A 21,345-nucleotide genomic window follows, 5' to 3' on the forward strand; every position below is an offset into this window, starting at 1 on the left:
AAAAGCCTCTTGATGAAAGTGAAAGAGAGTGAAAGGTTGGCTTGAAGCTCAACATTCAGGAAACAAAGATCATGGCATCTGGTCCCATCACTTCATAATAGATGGGGTAACAGTGGAAACAGTGTCAGACTTTATTTTTTGGGCTCCAAAATCACTGCAGATGGTGATTGCAGCCATGAAATTAAAAGACGCTTACTCCTTGGAAGGAAAGTTATGACCAACCTAGATAGTATATTAAAAAGCAGAGACATTACTTTGCCAACCAAGGTCCGTCTAGTCAAGGCTATGGTTTTTCCAGTGGTCATGTATGGATGTGAGAGTTGGACTATGAAGAAAGCTGATCGCTGAAGAATTGATGCTTTTGAACCGTGGTGCTGGAGCAGGAAGACTTGAGAATCCCTTGGACTGCAAGGAGATCCAACCAGTCCATTCTAAAGGAGATCAATCCTGGGTGTTCATTGGAAGGACTGATGCTAAAGTTGAAACTCCAATACTTTGGCCACCTCATGCGACAAGTTGACTCACTGGAAGACTCTGATGCTGGGAAGGATTGGGGGCGGGAGAAGGGGACAACAGAGAATGAGATGGCTGGATGGCATCACCGACTCGATGGACATGAGTTTGAGTGAACTCCGGGAGTTGGTGATGGACAGGGAGACCTGGCGTGCTGTGATTCATGGGGTCGCAAAGAGTCGGACACGACTGAGCAACTGAACTGAACTGAACAAAGGCATTAAAACAAGTAACAACTTACCCAGTACTGTATGTAAAAAAATTTGGCCAAATATAATGGGTAAACAAAGGAAACGGGCACCCACCAAATCCTCCCCAAAAGAGGACCAAGATCAAGTTTAAGGCTTAACAGAAGAAAAACAAAACTTTCCCCAAATGGACAAGAGCAATGACTTGGGCTCTTAAATGACTTGAGACAACCAGGTCTCAAAGACAACTACTTAGACTAATGAGATTTCTTCACATATTTTAAGCAAATGTGAAATATTTAGAAATTTAATTTTTAAGGAATATAATGCCTTCCCACAGGAAATGATAATTCAAGAGTTTTCAGGTGGCCTTAAATACAGCACAGATAAAGGAGTTATCAACTATATTCACCTGTAGGTAGCACAAACTACACTGGGAAATTTTTCTGTTGCAACTTTTGCACCCTTTCTTCTTTTTGAAGCAGATTTTTCCAAGAAAAATTTGTATTTCCTTTAAAAATGCTTCCTTCACTCAGTACCTTTAACCATGTTCATAAAGGGGGACAACAATATGAAAGTGGAAAATATCCATCATAAAAACCCTCTATTTTCATTTGAATTTTTAAGGGTTTACTTTGTACAGTCATAAAACTTTTGGAACTACATGCAAACTTTTGGGTCTATGTATGTATTTTTCTGATACAGCTATAATATCATTATGTTGGGACTTCCCTGGTGGCTCAGACGGTAAAGAATCTGCCTGCAATGAGGGAGACCCAGGTTCGATCCCTGGGTCAAGAAGATCCCCTGGAGAAGGGGATGGCTACCAACTCCAGTACTCTTGTCTGGAGAATTCCACGGATACAGGAACCTAGCAGGCTACAGCCCACAGGGTTGCAAAGAGTCAGACACCACTGAGCTACTAAAACACACGAGTAAAAAAGGTTATGAATTTTCACATATGGATGGGTTGTGGAATAAAGAACAAAGAAACCACAAGCAGAATATTTATACATTTATTTATAATGAAATTATGATCTAAATATTTACAACATATAGGAAACCAGAGGATACGTTTATACAAAGCCAGTCTGCAAAGTATTCAAATGTGCAAAAACGACAGTTCAGTATCTCAAACTACTCCTGGTTCAGCAGACTAGCTCCTTCACTTTCACACATCAATATTTGATACAAAAAAGTTCTTTTGGCAAAACCTGTAATGCCAAGAAAAAGGACAAGTTGCAATTTCAGTCACTAAGTCCACCATTCTATTCCAAGCAGTCAAATCTCTCTATTTTTAGCTGCAACCAGTTCTCAAGAGAGACAGACCACTGGATGTCATTTCTGTGATGAGTTCTGACCAGCTTTTGATCAAGTAATTTTCTCAGACCCAGTTGAAGACAAGAAGTTTAGATGGGCAGTAAAAACAGCAATGGCTATCTGAGACAAGAGTGCCTGAAAGTTACCAGCTTTGGATCATCCCAATGGAAAAAAACCTTCAATATCCCAGGATTCAGCTATATCCAACAGTTCTGCATTAGTAAAACTGCATTTTCCAAAACAAAGAATCCAAAAAATGAAATAGGGATGAGGAAGATTTTAGATTTAAATACTGAAAGGATGGTCTTAAAATCATTTCCCCACTAATAAATAGCAAGGCTTTGTTTGGAACCAGTTATTATCAAAATTGACAACAGTAGTAAAATACAAATAAAACTTGCTTTATGTCAGAATAGGGGCTATTCATTTGGAAAAGGCTGGACCAGGTCAAGGGTATACTGGAATGACCCTGTTAAACAAGCACATTTCACCAACTGTTAAAACGCTTGAGACAAATTTGTGATTCTAAGTAAATTTTAACAGATGCTATGCCACTGCAGAAATAAGGATTTTTTTAAAAAAAGAATGGAAACCCTTTAAGAAAGGGAACACTCATCACTTTTTCCCCCCCCATCACTGACTTCTGCAAAAGTCCAAGATGGTTCCCCGCACAGGCCCCAGAGTCTTATTTAAATCAAATGCATGCATTATTGCTAGAGTCACCAAGGCTCAAATCTCTGCTCCACTGTTGCCTATGGAGCCATCCAGAATGGCATCTGTTGTTTAGCTCTCGGTTGTGATGAAGGATACTGATATCCCAAACTCCAGCCCTGTGGAAAACTACTTGCATTTTTATGACCTCCGTGTTCCTCCTCTTCGTCAGATGAATCTGCAGCGTAAGCCACCAAGCCAAACCCCTTCTCTGTAGTTTTCATTTTCTTGACTGGATAATCTAAAAGAGAGAAAAATAACCCCAACCCCATTCCCCACCAAGAAGAAAAAAAAAGATAATACCATAAATTCGTTAATTAAAAAAAAGATGTTAATTGTGGTTAGTTGGACACCATTTTGAGGTCACAGGGTCAATGGTCACCCAAAAACGTTGAAGATCACACGAAAAACAGCACCAGCATCAGCAAATGTGAATCCACCAGAACCATGTAAGAAAACAGAGAAAGAAAAAAGAAACACACACACAAAAAAAAAAAAAGAAAAAAAAAAAGGAAAGTTAGCAAGTCAGTCTCTGGAGTCTAATATTTCACCTTTAAAAAGTTAAAAGAAAAGAAGAAAAGAAAAAAATGTATTTTCTTCTGTTCATTTTTATGACTATAGGCAAAGAACAAAAAAAATGATCCCATTTATGGACCTCTCCAAATTTAGAGTTCTGAGATACTAAGAAGCAACATTTTTTAAAAAAGACACTGGTTGACCATTCCCAACCAATAAATAAGAGATATAAGGTGAGAGGTAGCTCAGCTCCCAACACAAAAATCTTTTAAGTCTGCATCAGGTTACCTCCAGGTATTCAAACAACAAAAACAACAAAATTTTGAAATGACCTACCAATCATTACTTTTTCCTAAATGTCACTGATGCTATGTATAAAATGTAAGTCGACTGACTCTTTTCTAGACACACGTCGGTTGAAAATAAAAGGCTGTGTAACTATATGATGTCCTTATAAACAAACAAAAAAAAGTATTCTCATTAGCCAACAGATTATAGAGGTTGGATTAAACACCTAAATAAGTCAACCTAAATGAATATCAGATTAGAAAACTAATAGCTTAAGACCAGTCTTAGCCATTTCCTTTCTCCCCCAGCTACACCTTACTTACCATGACTCCCTGGTAAAGTCCCAGACCCATTCCTTTCGTCAGACTCTGTTTTTATTCCAGTCACTGGAAAGGCTGGTGGAGGCATCAACTGCCTGTTAAAAAGTTAAAAATAATTTTTCAGACACATTCAACCTTTCTAGTAGATAAGAAGTTGAGTAACAATACAATCTGCAAATAAAGTTCATTTTAACCATTAATTTCAACCCTTTCTACCTGACACCCTATTCTTCAAGCGATTATCAAGTTCTAAGATTAGGAAATTTGCTGGCAGTCCAGTGGCGAGGACCCAACACTTTCACTGCCAGTGCCCTGGGTTCAACCCCTGGTCAGGGAACTAAGATCTCACAAGCCATGCAGTGCAGCCAAAAACAAAAGCTGTAAGATTATAACAACTGTACATACATTTTTTTTTTATTCTTTTCCCTTTGAGATTATTCCATAATGTTAAATATAGTTCCCTGTTACAACTTTAATTTATATTTATTTGCTCATTCTATTATATAAGGATATAATAGAATGTAATAGGGATATAATAGAATGTAATAGGGAACTATATTATATAAGGATATAATAGAATGAGCAAATAAATATAAATTAAAGTTGTAACAGGGAACTATATTTAACATTATGGAATAATCTCAAAGGGAAAAGAATAAAAAAATATGTATGTACAGCAAGTGAATCACTTTGTTATACACTTAAAACTAATGCAACACTGTAAATAAACTATACTTCAAAATAAAAGGAAAAAAAAGAGGTTTTTCCAATGCAAATTATCTTTGTCATGACCTGAAAGTAATTGTCCCAACTGTTGTGTTTGAATATGCCTTTGTATACTTTCAACTACTGTAAAACATGGTATATCCCTAATGGGATTTGCCAATCACAGCACATATTCTAGGCAGTTTATAAAATGATGCATCAAGAATTAAAGTATGAAAAAAAAAAGAATTAACAGAATGAATGAATATGAAAGAATGAACTGTTGTGATAAAAACCAGCTCCATCTTGTGAGGGCTAACATAATATACGAGAGGAGAATCCAAGCACTGGGTGGCAGGCTGGACTCTCATTCAAGTACCTCCATCCATGATATTCTATGATTCTAAGTAGCAAAAATGATTTGACTGTGTAATACTTCTTTTACCGTCTATCCTTAGGAAAATGGCTAAGACACAGACAAAAAAAGTAAAGGCAGATACCTGAATAATCAAGTACTGAACTATTCAAGGCTGACTATAAGTGATTCTAAGACTGTGTAAAGGGTATCATCGTATTTTCCATTATGGCATCCATTACAATGAACAGGAGATTTGATCCAAATGATTTCATTTCAGTTTAACATGGGTGCTCGTAGCAACGATCATTATTCACATTAATGTTGCAAAAAAAAAAAAATGACATATGAACGTATCCATATAATTATGTTCCAACTAACTTACCTGTCCCTCTCTCGCTCTTTGCCTGAGGAACTTGCCGGCTTCGATCCTGCACCTTCAATCTCATTCTGACTGGAGAAGCCTGTACCTAAATTAGTCATATGAATGGGTCCATGCTATGAGCAGAAAAATACAGTGGCATTAGCAAATCTACAACTGCTGTATTGACTTTAGCTCCTTAACGTAACTGTCAAGTGCCTCATCTTTCTGATAAACCGCAGTGAGCTGTACTACATAGCTCTCTGGGATTCGGAGTTAACTATACTCAGAGCACAGACTATCACTTTTCTCTGTAGGACTTGGCCAGAGATTTTGTGCTTCATTCTGCTATGTCTTTATGTTTTCAATTATCTATGACTTAACTGGTCTGTATAAATCTAGTTATAAACTACAAAAAAGGTCCAAAGAACGTCTGGTTCAAAGAATGCTTCAGAGGATTCTGGCAAAGTACTTCTCCGGATAAAACAAGACTGTACCAAAACTATGTATTTTAATAATCAAAAAGACTCATCAGTGAATGAGTTTATAATCACATCCATGCAAAGAATCACTGCATTTCTGGCTATTGTTTTTACAGGGGTGTAGAAATTGGAGAATGACACCACCCTCTTGTTTAGCAGGGAGAAAAAGAACAGTGCCAAGGTTTTAAATACAAACCATTTATTGGTAAAGTACCAGTTCTTCCCTACTCATTTCACTACAAGCTGTAAGAGGCTTTCAAGAGTCTGCTGTATAAAGAGGAAGTGCAGAATTCTACAGAACTTCCAGATGCTAGTCATAGGAGACTTCTCTAGGTGGAAAGCTTTGTATTCTCTTATCACACTGACCCAAAGACAAAACCCACCCAAAGGGAATCACTCTTGGTTTAACTTAATCCCTAAGGATAAATATCTTATTTAAATGGATTCCAGAATGCAGAAATCCTAGTACTGGGAGGACAGTTGACACAGATGTGAACTTATCTTTCTTTAAAGGGAGAATACAGTAAGATAAGATGAGAAAAGTAAGATAGGATATTTTATTTAACCTGGTATCCAAGAAGTCCAGATTCTCGTTCATCTGGTAGCTCCTCTGTGAATCGCCTCTTCTGAGCCTGGGGTTGACTTGGGAGTGGGGGCTGGGGCTGGGGTGGGGGCTGGGGGCCAGCAGGCAAGGCAGTTTTGACAGGAGCAGCAGGAATAAAAGGCCCACTCATCGGACTCTGGGACCAAAACAAACCAAGGAGGAAAAAGTGTGAGAATGCCCAACTAACAAATAACTAAAGAATGTTTACAATATACTTTAGTGATCAATATGATGCATATAAATCTTTCATCTTCTGGTCCTAAGTTTCTTGCAAGTATAATGTGGTAACTGTATCACTGAGTCTTCCTACCTTCATGGCAGCTAACATGAAATTGAAAAACTCTACAATGTTTTGAACTCTCAGGAAAAACCTGTTGCACATTTTTGCCATCAGGAGCAAACATGATCATGAACAAACAATAGACACTCCAGTCACTTACTTAGTTCAGAAGTTCTCAAGCAAGAACATTCTCTTATTTAAAGCCCTTTAATCAATGTAATTAGCTCTTTCTGGATCATAAATGCTGCTAAGGCTTGTGTGGCAAATACAACTTCATCTATCACTTCCATTGATAAACTATGCCAAGAACAAGTATAATAGTTTTAAGAGGTTGTTCCGAAAAGGAAAAGATAGATATATTAGAGAAAACAAGCACTTCTAAAAATAAAACTTTCATTAATAACAGCTTTATTGACTTTATTTATTGACTGCTTACTTAATCCTTGCAACTCTTGGATATAATGATTATGCCATTTTATATACAAGGAAAACTAGAGCCTGGATAGATTAAGTTCTCTGCCAAGATCACACAGCTCAAAAATGGGGAAGCATCATGGACCCTGCCAGTCCGTCTCTAAACCCATACTCTTAACCATTCTGCTATACTGCTTCCCAATTACAAGCGAATGTGGCTCAAAACTGCAGAACTATAGCTCTGCCTAAATATAAGGTGAAATAATTACAACTGGGGAACCACAAACAGAACTGAGTTCATAAGCCCAATTTTGGTTTCACACTGTACAGCCGCTTTCAGTGCTCACAGCCCACAGGTAGAGACTGGGCAATGGTTCGAGGCTGTTTTCTCTGGCATGGGTACACTATGAGAGGCCCACAGAGGAAGACCTGCCATAAATCCATTACCATGCTTTCATTAGTCTTTCCCCTGCCTCTAAGAAGAAGGGTACACAATCTAAATGAGCTGGCGACTTATTCTTTTCCTAAAATTCTACTTTCCTAGCTTGAGAAATATATACCAGCATTTATAATCTTTTCATTTAGGAGGCTCACATACCTCTTGGCCTAGAACACCTGTATATATTTCTTCTAAGATTAGCAAATCAGTTCCAATCATTTAGATGAGTGTGGTATGCCAGCCCTAATCCATGAGAACTTTAACACTGCAAAGCCAAGGACAGGTAAACTATGATTCTGACCTGCTATCTGTTTTTGTAAATCAAGTTTTACTAGAACATGGTCATGTTCACCCATTTCCCAGTGGAGCGATGGCTTTTCCGCTACATCAAGAGTGCAGTAGTTATGGCAGAAACTGTACAGCCCAGGAAGCTGGAAATATTTACCTTCCAGCCCTTCGTGAAAAGCTCGACAACTTGTGCTCTGAAGTAGCATTTGGTGGCAAAAGTTATAAAACTGTAAACTTTAGGATAAATATACACATGTATACACTATTTCAAAGTATTCAGGTAGTTCGATGGTAGGAACACAGGGAGAAACACCTTGAATTCCAATTGCTTCTGAATGATACTACCACGTTTCCACCCCCTCCCTGCCCCAATTTTTCCTAATTCAACGGTCTCCTATTTCATATCCTGGCATCCTACCTGTCCAGTGCTAGCTGGAGGCTGCACTTGTGTTATCGGGTATTGTGTTGGCACAGGTGGAACTCCAGTGGGTAATGCTGGCAAGACTCCAGGTGCCAAAGAAACAGCTGGTGGCACTATACTTGGTACTCCGTAAGGAGGTTGAACTGGCTGCTGAGGAGGGGGAACAACAGGGTAACCAGACTGATAGCCATTGGATGGATAATATGGTGGCTGAGGAGGGACACTACTTATAGCAGAGGGTTGTGTATAGCCTGAGGGGGAAGAAAAAAAGTGTTTAATCAGCTGCAGCAGAATGAGACATTTTAGCTGAATATTAAACTTAATCTCTAGGGAAGAAAACTACTGAGGCACAAATGGCTTTCCAAATTACCCTAAGTTAAAAAGTGAATATTATTAGTGCCCTGGCACAGTTACTTTAACTTCGAGTATCTTACTTTATTCATTAATATCACTACCAAAATATTTTTTAAATACTTCAAGACATACACACCTGGTAAAGGTACAGCAGTATTAATCTGATTCACAAATCTAGAGTATTCAGCATGAACCTGAGAAGTGAAGGGAAAACAAAATCAATATGGAACAGTCTCAATTCACTTAGTATATATAAGGATATATAATTCTAGGATCAAAGCAAATTAGAAGCCAAAACATTTCCATCAATGTTTCAATCAAATTTATTAGACTTATTTAATCTAAATTTGGGGGCCTCCCAGGTAGCTCAGTGGTAAGGAATTCACCTGCCAATGAAGAAGACATGGGTTAGATTCCCTGGGTCAGACAGATTCCCTGCAGGAGGAAATGGCAACCTACTCCAGTATTCTTGCAGGGAGAATCCCACAGACAGGAGTCTGGTGGGCTGCAGTCCATGGGATCACCAAGGGTCAGACACAACTGAGCACACACACACTCTTAATTTTAATAAGGCACACCAATAAATTACTAACCCAGGTTTTGGGGACATGGACATCAGGAGCAACGTAAATGAAGTGAAAGTCGCTCAGTCATGTCCGACTCTTTGCGACCCCATGGACTACGGGAACTCTCCAGGCCAGGATACTGGACTGGGTAGCGTTTCTCTTCTCCAAGGGATCTTCCCCAACCCAGGGATCAAACCGGGTCTCCCACATTGCAGGCAGATTCTTTACCAGCTGAGCCACAGGGAAGCAATTTGAGGGGAGCATCCTAACCCCTCTCCCCAAACTGACCTAATTCTAGGGTAGAAAATCATTCACAGAGCCACAGAAATTAAGCAGTTAAGATATTTCTAAGTTTTCTGTTTAACTGTAGAGAAACCATTCATTCTTTTATTTACTGGGTAATTTGCTCTCAAGGAGCTCATGGTTTAATGAAGGTTTATTACCTCTTCTATCCAGTTCTTTATTATAAGGATCTTACTAAGTCCAACTTTGTTGCTACTTAGTAAGTAGCAACAAAGAAAAAGATGAGGAACTGGTCAAGGAGGTTATATGATACAAGGGTTGGTAAATCAGGTTACCTTACCAAAGCAAAGAAAATAACAACTTCATCCTGAGATGCCTGATACCAAATTCCTTAAATTACCAAATTACACAAGACTGAACATATTCAACCCCTCGAACCTGATTTCCTTTAGGTGCTATAAAAAAACCTACGGTTTATTTTAACTTCTGGTTATTTGATTATAGAATAAACAGAATGGATAGTAAAAGAAGCCCAAAGGATACCCCAAAGGATAAATGGTTTTCAACTATGATAACTCAACCCATACTTCATCTAAAGCTAATATTAAATTTGGAATTCAGATCATAAACAACTTGACCAGGATTAACAGTGGTATTTAAATAACTGACAACACTGAGACTGTGTGATACTATATAGTGGAAACGTCATACTGAAATAGCTCCTGAAGAAGAAATGGAAGTCAACAGTGACCCTGGCTAGGGGAGTCTAACTTCTTTACAGAGAGTATCAGTTGATGGAATAATGCAGTAGTTTGAAGTGTTGTTCCAACCCCCTACCAAATTTACGTCTGCCAAGAACACTGGAATATGACTTCGTTTACAGATGGAGATCATTAAGTTGCAGTCAAGCTGGATTAGAGTGGACCGTAAAATCAATCCCCTCCTTCTTATGAGAGGAGATAAGAGAGACACAGGAAAGGCCAGGTGAAGATGGAGGCAGAGTTAAGCTGACACAAGGCAAAGAATGCCAACGACTTCAGGTTAATTATTAACAAGCTAGTTGAGAGGAATGGAATGGATTCTCCCTGAGAGCCTTCAGAAGGAACCAAGCTGGCCCACACCTCAATTTTGGACTTCTGGCTTCCTGAACTATGAGAGAATAAAGGTCTGTTGTTTTAAGTCATCTGGTTTGTGGGAATTTGATATGGGAGGCCTAGGAAACTCATACAGGTAGAAAAATAGCTAAGACAGAGTCCAAGATGGCAGTAGATATTCTAAATGAGTTTCAGACAGATAAATATAACTTACTGTTTGCAAGAGATTCTCACAGAGCTTCTTGGCAGCAGCTAGGCCTTCTGGTTTGGGATGACTGTAAAGACATAAGAACCAATAAATTTGAAGGAAAGAAAAAAGATACAGAATTCGGCTTCCATTTTGTATGCTGTTTTATAAATGCAGTATAGTCAATGTAGCACAAATCTAAGTTTCTGAATATCACAAAACAGAAACACAAAAATAGTCCTTAAACCCTTCAAGATATAACTAATATTATTACCACAAATGTTATGGTCTCCTTCTTTGAGTATCGGTATTTCTTGATATAAACAAAACCTATTTAAAGATCACTAAAATTATTTTAAAATGTATTGTCATAGGTTTAAATGAAAGTTATTTCAGGCCTACTGCAGCTCATTTTATGATCACAGACTCTTATAAAACCCAAAGATGTAAATACTAAAAAATCTAATCACACCTCCACTTTTTTATTAATTACAAAGTGATTACTGCTATTATTTACTTAAGTTCCTAATGCTACTACTTATTAAGCTCATATTCTCTTGCTCCTCTTGAGTCATTTCTGCCTATACTGATCAGCTGACAAGTATCCAAATGTCCTTGGCCCTATCCATCCATACCTGATATAAATGTACATAGGTTCAAAAGCTTCTCGGCCAGATGCTGGCTCAATGCAGCCTGAGCCTTTCCCTCGTAGGAAGACTTTGGCACCTGTTTCAATCTGAATGTGCTGCAAATAGGTGCAGCCTGGACCTTCCACTTTCTCCTTGACATTAAAAGTGGGCACAGCATGTTCAAGACCCACGAATAATTTATCTTGAACATAATGCATCTGCAGAAGAACAGAATATCTCTAATTAAAGGAGTACATTAATAAATCCTAAAATTGAAAATTATTAGGCAAAATAATCTTCCAGATACTTTCAATCACTTCCAGAATAAAGACCCCCCTGTAATTCCTACCATGAACCTAGAAAATAAACCCTATCAAGTTGCTTAAACACAAACTACATATTCCATGTACATACCTACAACATTAACATCTTACTCTGTTCAGTGAAATCTACTTAAGAAGTGAAAACCCAAGATTCAATACTGAGTAAGTATATCCACTTACCGTATAAGAAATAGCAAAGACAGTCTCCTGTAAAACTGGCGTAGAATGTCGGGTAGTACAGTCAACCCTGTGATATTCTATAATACACGGAGGGCTGCTCTCTCCAACCCTTTTTTTCTAGGAGGATTGTATCAGCAGAGTCTTGCTTCATCAGACTCAGCCTTCTTAGTCCTCCAGTTAAGTTTACTAATTTAAACCAAACCACTAATTTCAAAATGCACAATAAGTGTACTCTTTGATCCATCAGTCCCTTTTCTATGTCATCCACAAACTGGCACTTGCCATGCGTGCTTGCCATCTCCCTCTACAAGGATTAAATCATGTGCTGCTGCCACTGTTGACCTTCAATACCCTCTGAAAGGCGTTCAGGGTGGAAAATAGAAATGAGGCACTCCTGCACTCCCAGAAAACTGGCAGGACAGGTCTTGAGATAGCTAGCTATCAAGAGCTGATTCTATGAGTCTAATTTTTACATCTCCTTGTACCTAGAAAAGCACTAAAATACTTTATGATTATGACTATTTCTCGTGACTAGCAGCTTTATGAGACTAGAAGAACTTTCTAAAAAATAAACATGTTTAATTACATGTACTCCCATTTTACCAAAATCACATATACTGTCCTTCCCCTCTATCTCTCTGGAACAGTCTCTGAGAATTATTTGAGGCACTATCTCCCAGGCTACAGTTTTCATACTGGCCCAAATAAAACTTAACTCTCAACTCTCATGTTATGCATTTTTTTTAAGTTGATATCTAGAATGTATCAGTATAAAGAGATGTGTGTTCAGATGTTCACTACCTCTCGGTAACCTAAATGGTCCATTAATAGGAATATCAATGGGGGTAACTTTTAGGTTGGAACTTCAGGGTTTTATTTTTTTCTTCATACTCCCTATAGTATTTGGCATATATCATTTTTATAGGAATGATAACACTGTTAATGATCTCTCCATAAAACATACCCCTGATTGGAAGGGAGGCTTCTGGCTAACAGCTGGAGATAGCTGTGCAATGGGTGCTGGCTGGTGATAGACAGTGACTGTTGCACCATTAAAAGTTGGACTTGTCCCTGTTGCAGCTTTGACTACCCCATTGGTAATTATTTCTTTGATTCGGTTTACAGCTCCTAGGGAAAAACACAGACAGTAAGGTACGACACTGAATAAATGAACGAACAGATAAAAACAATGATAAACACAGGCCAATCCTCAGTTACTTGTGTTTTTAATCCATTTTATAGATTACCCAAATATATTCATGAGTAGTTCATAAAAAAAGAGTAGAATAAGCCACCAGGAACAAACAGTTTGCCAACTTATTACATATAATACTTTGCTCTTCACAAAAAGCACTATGAGTCAAAACAATTACTTACTGTCCACTAATTCCCGTGTCTGGCCCTGAACGTGAAGATACAATGGACGATCCCTATAAAGAGGAATATTAAAATGATGACAGCAAGCTGGTCACAAGCAAAGGGGTCAAACGGCTCACCAAACCTAATCTGTATCACTCAAATGTTTCTAAATAAGTAAAGGAGACCATATACATGAAAATGGCTGCTGCTAGTAAAATTTCTAAGAACATGGTTTTATAGCTGGCGAATGAATACACTTTGCTGGCTGCTTAAAGTAAATGGGCCCATACAGGGATCAAATATGCTCTTATAGGGTCATGAACATTAATCTCTAGTCTTCTGGATAACCCAATGTTTGAGAACAGAATTTCTTTCTGTTGGCTGTCTAGTAAGTTATGGACAAATGGGCTCTTGGCTATCCAACCTAATATGACAAGAGTGGTGGCATATATATACATGCACATTTCTTTAAAGGTCCACACCCAACTGAGAAATCTCTTTAGACTCTAAACATAACATGGGGCTTCCTCGGTGGTTCGGTGGTTAAGAATATGCCTGCCAATACAGAGGACCTGGGTTCGGTCCCTGGTCTGGGAAGATTCCACACACTGCGGAGCAATGAAGCTGGTGGGCAGCAACTACTGAAGCCCATGCACGTAGAGCCCACGTTCTGCAACACGAGAAGCCACCACAATGAGAAGCCCATGCAGCGCAACAAAGAGTAGCTCCTGCTTGCTGCAACTACAGTCCAATGAAGACCCAATACAGCCAAAAATAAACAAATCTTTAAAAAAACAAAACAATAATAATAATTAAAAATAAGTGATCAACAACCATACTAATAAAAAGCTATAGGCAAAATAGAACTGTGTTTAAAGAAAAAAAATGTTTAAAATAGCAACCAGCACATATGCAAGGTTAAAATACAGCCTGAGCTTGGGGTAGACAGCAAATTTTGCCTCTTAATTATATTTAGTTTCAGCCAATATGAAAAATGTTGCACTGCCTGAATACCTGCCCTCAAAAACTGGATAATGTAAGTAATGAAACTAAACTGAGATGAAACCTTTATATGGACAACCTACAGCCTATAATCATCACAATGGTAATAAGGAATCTGATAAAAGGATTTTTCTAAAAGGGAGATTATGACAAAATAGGAACCCACTTGTTGGGGGAAATATTTCCATAGAAAAACATTTAGATATACATTAAATATTAACAACTACTGTCTTCTTTCACAGTTTACTCTAATTTATTTCCTCCAGTAAAAGCATTAATTGTCAAGTAAAAAACCAAACAGCAAAAGGAAAGAAACAGCTGCCAATACTTCTTACATCTGTCTTCAGATGTCTCAAATTCTGCTATAAAGTGAGTGCACGTACACGCGCGGATGTACAGCTACTAACCAAACATGTACATATATTCCCTACAAATGACAAATATGAAGCTAATGTGAGTCCCATGTCCAACTCTTCCCCAAAGTATAGGATATGCATACATACCCTGGTCCTACTTTGGCCTTCTCCTCAGTTGTCATGAACCTCCCTCGAGTTGACACTGCAGCCCCACTAAGTCGGCTGATCTAAAAAGCAAACAATGCATTAGATGATTTGGCAATTCACTGAGCTCAATGACAGGCAGCAGGATATACATTGCAGGATATACATTTTCCCCATTCATTTACTCCATCAATATGTAGGAGTGAGTTCTCTCCTATTATCTGAAATTTTAACTCAAACTAACTCAAGGAATTCACCCCTATCTGTTTCTTTACCTTCACGAGTAAGTTCTTCCACAGTTAAACCCAATCCTGACTTTGTAGACCCAAAACCACTAATAAAAATCTGACTGCTATTTGTGTTTAAAGGCCTTGTTTTTCTGACATCCACCCACCACCTTCCCCACAGAGGCCCAACATCTCCATACCTCATCTTGAGTCTGTCCTCGGGTCAGCAAGTTCCTACACGTGAGAGGCACATCATTGATCTCTACTTCAGCCACAACCAGGTCATCCTTGCTTTTACTGCTAGTTAGGCCTTTGCCAGGGGCCTGAAGCTGTAACAGGAGAAATTACATTAAAAAGTTCATATGATGAAACAATCTCTTTGCTGTTCAATTTAGAACTACACCTTCCCAAGTGCCACTAACTCCTTACCGATCCCCTCCACCTAGCAAACACACCTGGAAATATTCCTTGGTCATTCGTCATAAACAAAATAAAAAGCAAACAAAACCTCCAAAAAATGACACCAAGTACAGTCAATTTACTTGAAGGCCATTATTAGATATCTTTGTAACCTTGGCCCTGTGTGCATTTTTATGACCATATGATTACAGAAACGCTATGAACTAAAAGCTGCAATCTCCAAAAGGAAAATTAAAGGCCAAGTTATGACGCTCTACTGCTCAATTAGATAGCTACAGGTATAGTAAAATATAGGGTCAGGTAGAGTCCATGCACAACCTGAGCCCCACTACTCATACATCTCATCTGTGTAATAGAAAGCTGCCGGTGTGCAAACACTAGGGTCGCAATGTGACCTACACAACACAAAGAAGCTCTATTCCTACAGAAACCTCAGAAACCCTTAAATTGCATCCAGTTCACATCTCATTACTCTCTGTTAAGGAAGAACAAAGAGAATGAATGAAAAGACAAGTGAGATTCTAAAACCTGACCGTTTTCTCTCAATTTAAACTATGGGCAAATCCACAACACTGTAAAATCAACTATACTTTAACAAAAAGTAAAACAGAAAAAAATGCTGTACAGTAGAAATTCGCATAACTTTGTAAATCAACTATAATTTTTTTTAAAAATTATAATTTTAAAAAGCTAATAAATAAAAAAAATTTAAAAATAAACTACAGGGAATTCCCTGCTGGTCTAGTGGTTAGGATGCCAAACTTTTACTGCTGAGAGCCTGGGTTTAACCCCAGGTTGGGGAATTAAGATCCCACAAGCTATGTGACATGGCCCCCTAAAATAATTAAACTACAGGCAACTCCAGATAGCTGAATTTGAGTGTTATCTCAAAACCTTTAACCTCAAGATAGCGTTCCCCAACCCTTAGTTGCCGTGGACAGCACAAGGAAAGTAAAATACAGATTATTTATTTGCACATGAAGTATTTTTAAAATGTGGAAGCAAACTAGACTCAACAGTATCTCTTTTCCTTTACTGACTTTCAGAATGCATTTACACACCTTATCTCACTGAATCCTTATGCCTTTAAAGGTACGTATCAGTGCTGTCCAACAGAACTTTCTGTTTTCCACATGCCAGTCCAATATGTGTGTCACCATCCACACGTCGACTGAGCACTTGAAATGTGGCTAACATGACCAAGGAACTAAATCTTAAAATTTACAACCAGTAACTGGGGATTCTAAGTTTTCTAGGTATTCTGATTCTAAATCAGTATTCGTGCACCATGCTGCCTTCTGCTGGGTTCAATTACCATTTTAGAGGAAAAAAATGAGTTTAAATGAGTAACATCAATATTAATAATTTTAACATTCAAGCATCCATCTCCATCAATGTGCTTTTAGTATTTCCTTCTAGATTTTAGAAGGAAACAATTGACTCACACAATCTTTTCAAACCAAAAAAATACAATGAATAACAAACTTCCAATTCGCTAAAAGTTTTCACCAAATCCACAGAACTCAAGCATTAAAACATCCACACAGCTTCTGGCCTACTGATAGATGTTATCTATTGACAAACTGGAAGGCTAAGGAACTGCATTTTCTTTCTTTCCCCAGCCCACCCAGCTTTACTGAAGTACAACTGACAAAACTGTAAACATTTAAGGTGTACAATTTTACATTTTGATATAGATATATACACACACAGTGTGAAATAATTACCACAAACACACTAATTAACATATCCATCACCTCATGCATTGCGTTTTCAAGCAGAACTCTTCACAGGTACCAAGGAAGGCAATTTTAATTAAACCAAAATAATTGTTTTTCACAAGAAAACTACAACGGAATGGGCTGTCTTGAAACAACTTAATTCTCCAACTCCAAACAAAAGCTAAACATCCAGAGTCTGAAGTGACACTGAAGTCAGACATCTGTGTCTACCATTTACAGATCTAAGACAAGTTAACTTTCCACTCATGAACCGAATTTTCCATAAATATAAACTGGTGACAATAATCTACTCCGTACTTGTCACAAGGTTGTTTTTTCCCCCTTAGCGCAAAGCACGTGTTCTAGCAATATAAAGAGAACTGTACTCCTTATTCTATAGGAAAATTCTTGCATTCTGCAGCAAGATAAATTAAAGGCTTCAAGGTTCAGACCCATTTCAGTTGTAAGCTTCTAATTATAACAAGGATTTTATAAAACGACCAAATAATTTCCAAATTTGTATGAAAACAGCAAAACAACTCACATATCAATTAATCATTTTAGTTCATGTTTAACTGCACTTCAGTTAGGCAGTCATTAAATATCTGAATCTACAGCTTTTTAACTCGACACAATTTAAACCACGTGATTTATCTGAATTTCTCTTCTGACTTCAGGGAAAACGTACATGTTATCAAAAAACATATTACACCACTGCTTTAGATAATTATATACATAGAATTTAAACTGAACTAAGTGAACTAAGTTCAATCAAACTGCCTCCTAAAAACAAATCACAAGATATCATTAAATACATTTCAAATACAAATACGTTTAATTACTGTATCCCTGTTTTCTCTTTCATTCATCCAAATTATTGGGAGATTACAAGAATACAAAATAACCGCCATTAATATTGCAATTAGCAGAGTCCCCTCAACTTCAAATACCTTCTCAGCAGCATTCTGAGTTGGTTTCAGCTTTCCTTTGGCCATGAGCATGGCATTGATCTTGGCAGCCACAGCAGCAGCAGCATCCAAGGCTCCAGAGGGTGCAGCTGTGGAGCCCCCCGGGCTTCCCCCACTGCTGGTAACCTCACCCCCTGGGGTCGCTGATGGCAAAAACAGAAGGGGGGCTGGAGCTGGTTGGTCCCATTTGCTGCGGCGCCTACGGAAGTAAAAGAAAAAAATATTAGGCCCCATCAAACCTTTCAGTTATATTTTTCTCCCCTTAAGACGCCACTCCAGTACTCTTCCCTAGAAAATCCCATCGATGGAGGAGCCTGGTAGGCTGCAGTCTGTGGGGTCGCTAAGGGTAGGACACGACTGAGCGACTTCACTTTCACTTTTCACTTTCACACATTGGAGAAGGAAATGGCAACCCACTCCAGTGTTCTTGCCTGGAGAATCCCAGGGACGGGGGAGCCTGGTGGGCTTCCGTCTATGGGGTCACACAGAATCAGACACGACTGAAGTGACTTAGCAGCAGCAAGACGCCTTAACACGCTATTTTCCCGCTATCATGTTCCCCTTACAATTTCGACTCTCCCATCAGAAATGGAATTACCGTCTCTCCTTAGAAAGAACTTCTGCAACATTTCCCCAAATACTTCTTCCAACCTCGTTCCAGAATCTATTTCCTTGCTCCGCCGTCATCCCTATTAAGATTCCACTCTGTCCTATACGTCCTGTTTCCGCCTCCCCCTTAGATCGGCCTTCCAGAAGTCCCTGATTTTCTCCTCTTTCCGATCTCCGCCGGCCTTTTCCAGGGACTCCAGGCCTGCTAACCACCCTTCTCCCCAAAAGTCCGGCCCTCCAATATGTCCACTTCCCACCTCAGGGCCCTTCCAACCATACGCTGCTTCCCATCATCCCTCTGCCTCTGCTGCTCCCCACGCTCCCTGAGATGCCCTCTCCCGCGAAGCTTTACCCGCCGGCTCCAGGATGTGTCGCGCTCCCCGCGGACATGGCGACCGGGTCTGATCAACCACCCGCCAACTACTCCACTACCACCTTCCCGTCACTTCCGCCCCCAACGCCCTTACGCAGAGCCTCTTCCGGTCGTGAGGCAAAGTGGTTCCGGTGTAAACGTCTATTCCTATTGGACTCTAATTTCAAGGCATCTGGAGTTGTGGGAGCTTGTAGGGTGTGACCTTCCTGCTTGCGCCTTGCCCTTGAAAAAGATGGCTGCTAAACCGCATATTAAGGAAGAATTGGGGCAAAGAGAATTCATCTTTGCTATGGGCAAGTTGGTAGCCTAGAAGACAATACGCATGAGTCAGGGAATTAAACAGGTTTTACCCCAAATTCACTTACATTCCTGTGGAGTCCCAGCCTATGTCTTGGAAGAGTGTTTTCCCACGACTTTTACGAACTTCACGTTTCAGTTACATGTTTAGGAAAATAGAAACGATTCCTCCTCTCAAAGGTTATTCGAAGAATTTTTTTTTTCCCAACTGCTGTGCGCCTAGCCCCATTTTAAGAGCGAGGCATATAAAGACAAACCAGCCGCGGGTCCTCCCTTTCTGTTAGTTATAATGTGGCGGGGTAGGCACGCGGGCAATTACATAGAATAGGACTGTGTGATAAGCAAAGATGAAGAAGATAGAATGCTCAACTTGGTGGAGCTTACACGTAGGTATTTGAAAGAAACGGAAACTAAACGTCCGGCTGAGGGTTGGAGGAGTGATCCAGCGTTTGTTATGAAACACCGTGTTCTGGATCTCCCTACTTACGGTTGAACTGGCCGAGTGCCGGGCGGGATCCGGAAAGCCCTTGGATACCGGCTGAGTTGATTCTGAAAGCGAGAGATTACCAGCATGTAGGGTATCGTGGAGCAGCAAGGAGTCTTTAGATTGAGTAAATGAAATATAATGGTATTTTTTAAATACGTTTACATTGTGGTAGGATTGATATGTGTCCAACCCTTTGTGACCCCATGGACTATATAGCCCACCAGGCTACTCTGTCCATGGGATTTCCCAGGCAAGAATACTGGAATGGGTTGCCATCCCTTCTCCAGGGGATCTTTCCCCACTGAGGAAAAGAACCCACCTCTCCTGCGTTGGCAGGCGGGTTCTTTACCACTGAGCCACCAGGGAAGCCATCTCATAGGATTAATAGAATACAAATTCATTTGAAAGTCAAATAAATAATATTTTTCCTTCAGCATTTAATAAATATACCTTCCATACAAATGCCACCTTTATTATATATGAAATTATATGTGTCATATTTCTGCACTTTTCTATTGCATGAATCAATTTTTTCTTTTACTGTAATGTCGTTATAACAATTTTATGCCTACATTAATATCTATTCAATGCTGGAGACCCAGGTTCGATCCCTGGGTCGGGAAGATCCCCTGGAGAAGGAAACGGTAACCCACTGCAGTATTCTTGCCTGGAGAATCCCATGGACGAAGAAGCCTGGTAGGCTACAGTGCACGGGGTCGCAAAGAGTCGGACACGACTGAGCGACGGGACGGCACGGAATATCTGTTAGGGCAAGCCCGTATTCCTACATTCCTTTGCTTATATTGACAGGTGTGTTTTTACAAATGAATTTTAAATTTAAAAAAGTTGTTTTCCCTTTGTGTTATCCCCCAAAACACAGTGTTGCTGGGATTATGACTGAAATTACATTGTGTTTATTTTTTCCTTTTTTTTTTTTTTAAATTGAACTATCATTTACATACTGTAAAACTTTACTCTTTTTGAAAGGGTCTCTTAAAGGTACAATTCATTGCTTTTTAGTATATTCACAAAGTTCTGCAAGTATCACCATTATCTACTTTCAGATCATTTTCATCACCTACAAAACAACTCTGCTTCCATAAGCAGTCACTTCCAATTTTCCCTTCTGGCCAGCTACTGGGAACCACTAATCTACTTCCTGTCTCTGTGGATTTGCCTATTCTGGGACTTTATGTAAATGGAATCACAGAATTTGTGACTATCTGTGTCTGGCTTTTTTCACTTGTATAATGCTCTCACAGTTCATCCATGTTGTAGCATGCCTCAGTACGTCATTCCTTTTTATGGTCGAATACTATTCCATTGTATGGATATACCACAACTGTTTATCCACTCATCTGTTTATAGATATTCATCATTTCTGTATCCCCTTTGGAGAAAATCCTACTGAATTCCTTTGTCCATTTTAAAATTGGGTTATTTATCTTTTTATTGTTAAGTTGTAAGTGTTCATTATTTATTATGAATCCAAGTCCCTTCAGATATGTGACTTGCAAACATTTCCCCCGTTCTATAGGTTGTCTTTTCACTTTTCTTGAGTTAGTTTTACTGATTTAAAAATCATCCATTTTATCTTGAAT

At 39.0% G+C, this 21,345-nt stretch overlaps 1 protein-coding gene and 2 non-coding genes across 4 annotated transcripts; all 3 read right to left on the reverse strand.

Moving 5' to 3' along the window:
• Nucleotides 1-1,703: 1,703 nt before the first annotated feature.
• Nucleotides 1,704-19,057, reverse strand: KHDC4 (KH domain containing 4, pre-mRNA splicing factor). 2 transcript variants are annotated; one of them, XM_055402110.2, is made up of 14 exons: nt 18,940-19,057; nt 17,961-18,177; nt 15,070-15,198; nt 14,646-14,725; nt 13,159-13,211; nt 12,746-12,909; nt 11,285-11,496; nt 10,677-10,737; nt 8,696-8,753; nt 8,203-8,456; nt 6,326-6,499; nt 5,302-5,414; nt 3,860-3,951; nt 1,704-2,973 (listed from the first exon to the last, which is right to left on the reverse strand). In XM_055402110.2, the coding sequence occupies exons 1-14, from the start codon at nt 18,975-18,977 to the stop codon at nt 2,774-2,776; spliced, it is 1,845 nt and encodes a 614-aa protein (XP_055258085.1). In that variant the 5' UTR covers nt 18,978-19,057; the 3' UTR covers nt 1,704-2,773. The 2 variants fall into 2 exon arrangements, 1 of the variants encoding a protein (XP_055258085.1); XR_008682714.2 differs by having other exon boundaries at nt 2,917-2,973; nt 5,302-5,386.
• LOC129541889 (small nucleolar RNA SNORA42/SNORA80 family) lies at nt 7,378-7,509 on the reverse strand. The gene has a single exon (XR_008682942.1). It is a non-coding gene; the product is annotated as a small nucleolar RNA SNORA42/SNORA80 family (small nucleolar RNA).
• On the reverse strand, nt 11,825-11,959 carry LOC129541892 (small Cajal body-specific RNA 4). Its single transcript, XR_008682945.1, has one exon.
• Nucleotides 19,058-21,345: the final 2,288 nt, after the last annotated feature.

The sequence above is a fragment of the Moschus berezovskii genome, chromosome 4 (assembly GCF_049115385.1).
Source record: "Moschus berezovskii isolate FMDL1 chromosome 4, NW_MosBer_1.0, whole genome shotgun sequence".
Lineage (NCBI taxonomy): Eukaryota > Metazoa > Chordata > Mammalia > Artiodactyla > Moschidae > Moschus > Moschus berezovskii.

Excerpts from the sequence above, each read along its gene's own strand:
- KHDC4 (XM_055402110.2), bottom strand. The coding sequence starts at position 18,977 with ATGTCCGCGGGGAGCGCGACACATCCTGGAGCCGGCGG. Across the intron at positions 12,910-13,158 it reads GACACGGGAATTAGTGGACA|GAGCTGTAAACCGAATCAAA; the intron begins GTAAGTAATTGT and ends GTTTTTCCCTAG. Across the intron at positions 8,754-10,676 it reads GTGAGAATCTCTTGCAAACA|GTTCATGCTGAATACTCTAG; the intron begins GTAAGTTATATT and ends TTCACTTCTCAG.